Source organism: Uloborus diversus, unplaced genomic scaffold (genome assembly GCF_026930045.1).
Source record: "Uloborus diversus isolate 005 unplaced genomic scaffold, Udiv.v.3.1 scaffold_14, whole genome shotgun sequence".
Taxonomy (NCBI): domain Eukaryota; kingdom Metazoa; phylum Arthropoda; class Arachnida; order Araneae; family Uloboridae; genus Uloborus; species Uloborus diversus.
In genome coordinates, this window is record NW_026558098.1 from 5,941,388 (window position 1) to 5,951,359 (window position 9,972).

The 9,972-nt window shown below is 37.3% G+C and overlaps 1 protein-coding gene across 1 annotated transcript; it reads left to right on the forward strand.

The window, feature by feature from the left end:
* Positions 1-658: 658 nt before the first annotated feature.
* LOC129232812 (zinc finger protein 239-like) lies at positions 659-2,792 on the forward strand. The gene has a single exon (XM_054866910.1). It carries the CDS (start codon positions 993-995, stop codon positions 1,881-1,883), a length of 891 nt encoding a protein of 296 aa, XP_054722885.1. The 5' UTR covers positions 659-992; the 3' UTR covers positions 1,884-2,792.
* The last annotated feature ends 7,180 nt before the right edge of the window (positions 2,793-9,972 follow it).

Consider the following 9,972-nt stretch of genomic DNA (forward strand, 5'->3'; position numbering starts at 1 on the left):
GCTCAAGTGTTTGGGTAAAATTTTTGAACCAACAGATATAAGAGTTATTTGGAAAACACAACATTTTTCCGATTTCTAACTGAAATCATTTTGAAACACTTGATCATTGATTAAATTTTTTGAAAATTGGTCTGCAAAAATAAACTTTGTGCAGACGTACTATAACACTTTGGTAATGGCATATCGTTCACAGATCCGTGTTTGTGAAAAACAGCATTCATGTGAACCTGTCGAAAAACCAGATTCTTGTGAAGATTATTCGAAGCCATTTTCTGACGCCTCAGGTTTAGCGATTCGTATGGGATCCTATAATGGTAAAAAATCGTTTTCGTGTGACTTTCAGTAAGCTCAGGTGAGTGTTTGGTACCCACCAGTAAGCTCAACTGACCCTTGGGTACCTACCATTATGCTGTACCAAACGTTGGATCAGCTTTTGTGACCCGCCAGTAAGCTCGACTGACCCTTGGATACCCACCAGTATGCTGTACCAAACGTTGGATCAGCTTTTGTGACCAGCCAGAAAGCTCAACTGACCGTTGATTACCCTCCAGTAAGCTTAACTAACCATCAAAAACATTCACTCAATCTTCAAATTTGAGTACACAAACTGGCGGAAAACCTATTATGTGTGAATGTTGTTCAACGACACTTTCTAAACGTTCATATTTTAAGAGCCATTTACACGTTCATACTGGGACTCATTCATATGCATATTGTTCGAAGTCGTTTTCTGATGTTTCTTACTTAAGGGCAGTTCACTTATCGGCCGTCCGTTCCGTCCTTCCCGTTTTTTGCCGTGACGGACTGCCGACGAAAACAGAGTAGCATTCACATGCGGTCACCGCACATCAATCACATGGCTGAACTCACCCACCAGAGAAAAGAGCGCGCTGCTTGGCGGGAACCCATGAAATGCTGTCCTACTTTTGACGGCCGTCAGATATCAAGGTTCTTCTGATCGAAACCGATCCCGTCCAAGACGGCTTGCTGTCATGGCAACCAGCAAAGAAAAGCTGGTTCTGGAGGAAAGAAACGTGATGGACGGAACGGACGGTCGATATGTGAACAGGCCCTTAGAGAGACATATGGAAATCCATACTGTCAAAAAGAACTATCCCTGTGAACGTTGTTCCCGGACATTTACTTCCTCTACAGGCTTGAAAAAACATCTGAGAATGCATTCTGGGGAAAAGCCTTATCGGTGTGAATCTTGTTCAAAGGTATTTTCTGAGGTTTGCAACTTAATGAGACACACGAGAGTTCATACTGGCGAGAAACCATATACTTGCAAACATTGCTCCAAGTCATTCTCTCTGTCTGCAAACTTAGTAACACACATGAGAGTGCACAGCGGGGAAAAGCCTTATTCGTGTGAATATTGTTCAAAAGCCTTTTCAAAGGGTCCAGACTTAAAGAGACATTTGCGTGTCCATACTGGGGAAAAGCCTTATCGGTGTGATTATTGTTCAAAGACATTTTCTACGGCTTCGCACTTTAAGAAGCATTTGCGATTTCATACTGGGGAAAAGCCTTATTCGTGTGAGTACTGTTCAAAGGCATTTACCGTTTCCACAAGCTTGACGAGACACTTGAAAGTGCATACTGGGGAAAAGCCTTATCGGTGTGAATCTTGTTCAAAGGCATTTTCTCAGGCTTCATATTTGAAAATACATTTGAGATTCCACACTGGGGAAAAGCCTTATGCATGTGAATATTGTTCAAAAGCCTTTTCTGTGGGTTCTGACTTAAAGAGACATTTGCTTGTCCACACTAAGGAAAAAAATTATTCGTGTGAAACTTGTTCAAAGGCATTTTCTCGAGCTTCCACCTTAAAGCAACACTCGAGACTTCACGCTGGCGAAAAACTCGATTCCTGTGAATAATATTTAAAAACTTTTTTCCGACCAATAAAGGATAATAAACACATATGAGAATGCACAGGTGTGAAAAAGCTTCTTCGTGTGAATATTGTTCGAAAGCCTTTGTTCAAAGACATTTTCTACGGCTTCACACTTTAAGAAGCATTTGCGACTTCATACTGGGGAAAAGCCTTATTCGTGTGAATACTGTTCAAAGACGTTTACCGTTTCCACAAGCTTCACGAGACACTTGAAAGTGCATACTGGGGAAAAGCCTTATCGGTGTGAATCTTGTTCATAGACATTTTCTCAGGCTTCATCTTTAAAAATTCATTTGAGATTCCACACTGGGGAAAAGCCTATAGATATTATATTTAAAAAATCATCGAATTGAACTGTCCAGTGTGTTTTCGATTGTACTTTTTGATGTACAATCATTTATTATTCGATGTAAAATCCAAGTATCGGCTTCACTTCTATGAGCTCCATGTCCAAAAAAATAATACTAAAAATAAATATAAATAAATCAATAACTGGAATGAAATAAATATAAATTCAAAAAAGGAATATATCTTGAAGCACCTTATGTTGCATATAAGTCACAGATCTTCAGTCACAAACCTTCCCGGATTAAGTGTATTTATTGAAGTTAAGATCACACTGGAGATAACGAATGAGATTAAGTGTGCCTATAATTTAGCATTAATATCTTCTTTATATAAATAAAACAAAAAATCCAGATGTATATATACGGGGTAAATTCAGAAACTACCGGACCGATTTCGTCAAAATTTTCAGTTTATCTAGGTTAGTGCTGGGAAGTTTTGTAGACATTTTTGAAAAAATTTCGGTGAATAGTTCTCTTTTTATTCGAAAATTACGTTTTGTACCCAAAAATGGATCTTTCTACCTGGGCCGGAGTAGATTCCCTAAAAGGACGCCAACCTTGACTCTCAAAGGGCGCAAAAAAAAAAAAAAAAAAAACACACACACAAAGGCGCACCAATTAAAAGACCAAATAAAAATATTAAAAAGTCGCACTGGTTTGAGGGAGCAAAAAGAAACATGCGCATAGTTCGAGGGGAGGGCACAAAGAAAAGAGAACGAAAGCGCACACATTTGAGGGCATGAATGAATTAAAATAGGAAAAAAGGTTCGAGGGCGAAACACACACACACACGCACGCAAAGGCGCTCAGGGTTAAGAGTGCAAAAAAAAAAAAAAAAAAAAAAATACGGAGGCACTCAGGATTAAGGACGCAAAAAAAGAGAAGACGCTGCAGGTTTGAGAGAGCAAAAAAAGAGAAAAAAAACCCCGAAGACATACAAGTTTGAGCGCGCGAAAAGAAACAAGCGAACCGGTTCTAGGGGATGGCGCAAAAGAAAAAAAAAAAAACTCGAGGAGCATAAAAAAAAAAAGTGCTCAGGTTTGAGAGAGAGCAAAAAAAAAAAAAAAGAGCATACGGTTTTTTAGTCCCGTCAAGGGAAACTCGTGGAGGAGCTATCAGGTTAGTTAAGGCAGTGACAGCTTGCAGGGGTGGACTGGCCTGCGGGCCGATGCGCCCTCGGACATCCTTTGTGTGTCTCCGTTTTTTTTTTTTTTGGCTCCCTCAAACCTGTGCGACTCCGTTTACTTTATTTATTTTTGGCACCTTTGAACCAGTGCGCCTTCGTTTTTTCATGCCCTCAAACCTCTGCGCTTTCGTTTATTCTTGTATTTTTAAAACCTTTGCGCCCTTGAACCTCGGTTCTCTCGTGCCTTTTGATAGTTATGATTAGCGCCCTCTTGGGGGACCCAGTCCGCCCCTGCCTTTCCTTTGATCTTTGTGATTTATAATCCTCTCCAACGAGATTGTCTTCCCTCTTCTCGTCTTTCTCTGACAGCACCAGAGATAATGGTCCGCATGCATATCAGTATCCAGTATTTCCAGGGCCGGATCAAGGATTCGGTGGCCAATAGGCATTAGAAGTGATGGGGCCCCCTAGAGTGCACATGTTTTTATTGTGTACAAACGAGGAAGAAGTCCCCACTTTTTTTTTGTTTTGAGGAAAATATAACTTTTTTTTTTGTTTTTTCAACTTTGATATTTCTTCCGGGCCCCTCAGAACCTCGGGGCCCCTAGGCTACTGCCTATATTGCCTATTTAGAGTAATCCGGCCCTGAGTATTTCGTGCTCGTGCCTCAACGAGAAAAATTTCCTGAGACAAGTTATAACTGAAAAGTATAAAAAAAAATGACATTTTTATGTTTATTTAGTGAAACATCACTAGCGAAGCGCCGTCTTAAAAAATAAAAAAAAAAAAGCCTTTTTGATGTTAATATAGTGTTACAGAATTTGCCGCCCCTAGCAAAGTGTCGCCCGGAGCGAGTGCCCCACTCGACGTTAAATCCGGGTTATCACAAATTTGCCATTTCAACTGCGCTTGCGCGTGGACTTGGCTGATTTCAAAAATCTTGCTAAAATTAATTACAAGCATTTTAAATTTGTTAATAAATATGAGATGGCAACAGATAAAAATTCGAAATCACAAAGCTTTCTCTGATTTAGTTTTTAGGCCTCAGTGAAGATTGGGTTTTGCGTCTTAATTATTAATGGATTCGGAGTCTGATTTTCTATCAAACAAAGGCCATTTTCAAGACCAAATTTTTAAATACAAAGCCGTACCCTCAACCTAAATGAAAATGTATCATACTAAGCTGTTTACGCCTAACGTAAAACATCCGCAAAAGACAGATATCTATACTCATGTTCCAATCATTTTTGAAGTACACAACGTGTTTTACGTTTATGATAAACTAGCTGCGTTGCCCGGTCTATTTTGAAAACAAAAATTGTGTCAAGTGACGTATATTCAACAATCAGGCATAAATAAAAGAAAAAAATCATTATGCAAAATTTCTCCTCCAAGCAATGGCGACAGGTATTAAAATACTTTTAAGAAATTAAAATAAAATGAGAAAGATGGATTTAAAAAGCGTAACCATGGAAACACAAAATAAAATAAGTTTTAGAATTGAAAATGAGAAAGATGGAAATAATGGATTCAAAAAGCGTTACCGTGGAAACGCAAAATAAAATGGTTGAAAACTTAAATAGAGAACAGATTCTTGAACTTCATTTAATTCGCTTGTAACTTTCTTTCTAATGGCGATAGTGGGTTAAACTTCCGACCGTAGGTCGAGTTAGGTCTCGAGTAAAAAAGGTAGCTCTTTTCAATGGTGTCAAAAAGAAAACTGTAGGACAATTCCTTCACTTTTATTGATAAATTTAATGAAGAAAGTAGTGCCTAAATTTCAGCTAAGCCTAAACAAATTCGAGATAAAAATAACGCCCGCCGCAATTAAGTTAGAGCGTTGGGACAAATTGCGTAGAACGCGGAAAAATCTTCCCTTTCCAACGATACATAACATTACTAATTGCGAGTAATTTTTCACCCCCCATTTTCGGTAATTTATGTGAAAGTCTGCGCGCAGGCGCTGTTGAAATGGAAAATTTGTGTTAACCGGGATTTAACGTTTAGTGAGGGCCCCCTTTGCCCCCTACGCTACGCCACTGCTTCTACCACAAAGCCACGGAGGCAGAAAGTTAAATAAAATAAAACAACGTTAGAAGCACACATTTTCTGGCGACTGCTCCCTCCAGATTTATTTCCTTCCATTTGATGTTTCCTATCAACTTTGTTTTAACTGCAACCGTATCTCTAAAACTGCTGTTGTGTTGTTGTTGGTTGATCTGTCCGTGTGTATTCGAACTCGATAAAGATGAAAAGTTTTATCGAACTATTTTTGTGGGGTGAAAAATATCTCCCAGGATTTGCATTTCAAACTTTCGCTTATCTACTTTGTGTAATCTGAACCAGAAGATGAATTTAGTTGAATCTGAAGCGTTAAACAATATATATATCATTTAAGAATACGGATTGTTCTAATCGAAGTAACTGTGAACTTGCATTTTTTTCAATATCTTTCTGAACTTTAGATGAAGTAAGTTTTGTGTTATTATTTTTCTTATTATTTAGTATCATGGGCGTAGACAGAAGGGGGCAGCATGGGGTGACTGCCCCTCCCTGGAAAAGAACCTCTGACTCCTAAGCTCTTTCCAAATGGTACCAAAGATAATTTAAAGTTGCAATTTTAGGACTACAATTTCGAAATATTTCTGAGGGAGAGCCACGTAACTGCTTTTTCTGCTCTTATCTGACCCAAAGTAGCATAAAATTGTTTTTAGGGGGTGAGGAGGACTAGATTTTCAAGCAATTTCCGAGGTAGTACAGGGGGGGGGGGAGGAGTAAAAACCAGGGTTTAAGTTGGGTTCAAAAGTTCTTTAGCATAAAAGCTAAAATTGAGGGGAAAATGTTAGCAAAATGGTAAAATGTTACACATTCTCATATATTTATATATGCCTCAGTGTGTTTCATCTCCAGTTGAAAATACAATTCATATTTCATCTGTGACATCTTTGAAGAAATAAGTACAACAGTTTTTTTTTAAACATAAAATAAAAAAAGAAAACACGATTAGTGTTTAGAACGTTGCAGTCCCATCCTCCTAATAAAGCAGTTATTGGGGGGACATAATGCTGGATAAGACTAATAGTTATTGAACTTAATTGTAGTTTAAACATCTTAGATAAGATTTAAAAAAGAATAAGTTGATTATCGCCATGCCTGCTTCCTCTCTAGGATCATACATTTCTTCTTTTTTTTTAAATTTATTTATTTTTTATTTGAGCAAAAAATTTTCGCAATTCAGATAGTGTTTTCTCATTATGCGAAAAATGCAACCGTAGGGGAAACCCTGGTAAAAACCCCTATCTTGTTGCGTCTATGATTGCCCTTCCTTAACGGAAATCATGGGTACACCCATATTTAGTACACAGTGGACTCTCTCTATCTGAAAAACTCTCTAATGTGAACAGGAGCGGATACTTTTGGTGGAGGCACGGGAAATTAAATTGCCCCCCCTCCCACCGGCTTCGATGATCCATTACAAAGTTTTAATGACTTTATTTTTAAATGTGCGTGTTTTTTTTATGGATTCCTTTAGGTCAATGAGTCTACTTCTAAGTACATGAATATTATGCACGAAAATCTTTGAATGTGGACGGAAAACATCTTTAACGTTTCAAGCCATTTAAATACTAAACCCAATATAATGTCAACGAGATGATATACAATGAGCAGCTTTACTTAGGAACATTCTCATAATGATTATAACGCGAGGGCAAGGTTATTACCCATACCTCACTTTAGTTTTTTTAAATTAATTTATTAAAAAAATCATAACTTCATAACATATAATTTTTACTGAAGAATTCAGAAACTATTTCTGTGTGAATTTCAAAACAACTGCTGATTGGTTCTTAAAGCCATGATACAGTTGAGATAACATATTGATATGTACTACATGCCGTTTCCATTAAAAATCATGGTTTTTCATAGAAACCACCATAATTTCTTTCATTTTGCATTTTTAATAAGAAATCTATCATTTCGCAAATAGGTTCCTGGATCAAAATGACTCTTTTATGTGCGCCTGCACATTTAAAAAAAAAAGACTAATGATTGATTCCATCAAAGAAGAATTAGTGAACGAATCGTGATAATACGGTCCCTTGAATTCAAAACCAGTGAGTTAAATGTATTCTGCAACTCTGGGCCTCTGACTCCAGTAATACATCTTTAGAAAACAAAAATGCTTTTATTCAAAATATGCTGTATGTTTTTTGAATTCTTTTTAGTTAATTACGCGAAAAATGCGAAAGAAAGGTCAATTAAAAAGTTATAAATAAAATAGTGAAATTAATTCATCCTTTTAGGGGGGCACGTGCCCCCTGGGCCCCCCCTAAAATCCGCTACTGAATGTGAACACCGCGATTTTCTTAATACATTTTAATGGTTACAGGGAGCACATATATGCATGGATTTTGTTCCCCCTCCATAATGAACACCCTATAATCTTACGACTTTTGTTCGGTCCCACGAGTGTTTAGAATAGATAAGTTCTACTGTATTTCCCCTCTTTTTGAATACTTACATGCATAAAGCTGTAAGTTTTCAATTACAGTTGACGCCGCTTAATGTGGTAACATTTGGGAAAAAGTGATTTGATAACAATAACTCATTGATTATAACAAACGCAGATGCTCACCTGGGGGGGGGGGGATCATGGCGCAGGTTGCGCCATTGAAATTTTTATGGGGGTGTTTTGAGAGGCATTTTTCTCTTTTTACAGGTGTTCTTGTGTTTGGGGGGAGGGTCTTCACACTTTTTAGGGGGGGGTGCCCTTCTCGAAAGAGGGTGGGGACTAGAGATGAGATGGGCTCAGCCCGAGCCCAGGCCCGGGCCCAAAGCGGGCTCGGGCTCTAGAACCTAACATAGGTTTCGGGCTCATGCTCAAGGACAGATATTCAATTGCCAATCTCCTTACAAATTCAATGTAAATAAACATTTTCCTACTGTGAGAAAATGAAAGGAACATTTAAATCAGTTCAATCAATGTCAAATTCCCCCCCCCCTCCCACAAAAAAAATAATAATTAATGCTTATCTATAGTGTTTTTTTTTTTTTTTTTTTTGCGATTACTATTGCAATATGTCATACAGTAATGCATTTGAAGTGGAGCATTTTAAGAAAATTTAGAAATTTCTCTCTGTTAATGAAGAACATTTGATGTAACATTTTTCATTAACATAGAGCTCAATGCCAGACTGTTGAAGGCTCGGTTTTTGATACAAGAAAGTTTCCTTCGGGCTCGGGCGGGCTCGGATTTTGGTTCGAGACAATTTATCTCGGGCTTGGGCGGGCTTGATTACAAATTTTTGGGCCTGGGCTCTCAAAAATGAGCCCGAACTCATCTCTAGTGGGGACACCCCTGAAAAACGATAAAAGTTGAATGTTGGTTATGCTATAGTGCCTAGAAAGAATAGTGTGCCGATCGGCGCTTTTTCCCCTTCGATTCTTGAAGACAAAATGTATGAAAACCACTAGAGGGCAGTGCGGTCGAGGTGTACGTTCAATTTCGCGGTGTTTACATTAGTAGATGCGGGATTTTGTTACAATTTAGTTCCGCGTTTCTCTTTTTTACCTTTATTTCGTGAATATTTCATGAAACAGCGTTTAAGGCTTTTAATGGAGGCATCAAAGTTTAATATTAGAAGAAGTAAAGCTTCATCTTGTTTCGTACCAGGGTGCAAAAGTGGATACAAAACATGCAAAGAAAAAGTTTCGCTTTTTAAAGCTCCAGCAGATGAAGAAAAACTAAAGAAGTGGAACTCGTTAATTCCCAGGTTAGATAAAGTTTTTGATAAATATTGTTCAATTTGTGCTCTGCATTTCGAAAAACATTTTATTGAAACGCATTATAAGCATATTATCAATGGTGAGGAAGTTTTAATTCCTCGAGGAAGACCTTTTTTGAAAGATGAGGCAATTCCGACAATTTCCTCAAATCTGCCAACATACTTTACTAAAAAAATACCAAAGCAAAGGTCCATCAGGAATTATGCAGTTAAGAAAAATGTTCCCTGTTTGAAAAAAATAAAACTTGATCTTTCCGCAGATGAAACTGAAATAACCACGTATAAATCTATTATAGATGAAATTGTTCATATTAATTTGCCTAACGAATATTGGGTTTGTATGAAATTTAAAAAATCTCCAAATATTGTAGTTTTTGTATATAATGAAAATTATGTGTAAAATAATATTGACAATAAAAGATCATTATTGAAGTAGAAGAAAATTTACAAATCAATGCTACTATTTTAGTCAAAGGTGTAAAAGTAGATTATCCTGTTCTTAAATCAGTGTCGGATGTCAGAAAACTTTTTATTGACGTTGATGCTAGAATCGTGTGCAATGGGATGGGTACATCAGAGGAATTCAAATTTGTGTTACCTGTAATGAAACGAACTGAATATTTTGCTGATGGTTCATCTTTAAGACATCAACCTTGACATTTACAAATGTCAAGGTTTTGTATTGAGTGAAAAATTAAGTTGTAATTTTTGTAAAAAGAAACGTAAATATTTGTTGACACAGAGAGCTCTGAAAAACAAAAGAAATATAGCAAATTTACAAAGAAGTATGGTTGCGGAAAAATTAAAAACATA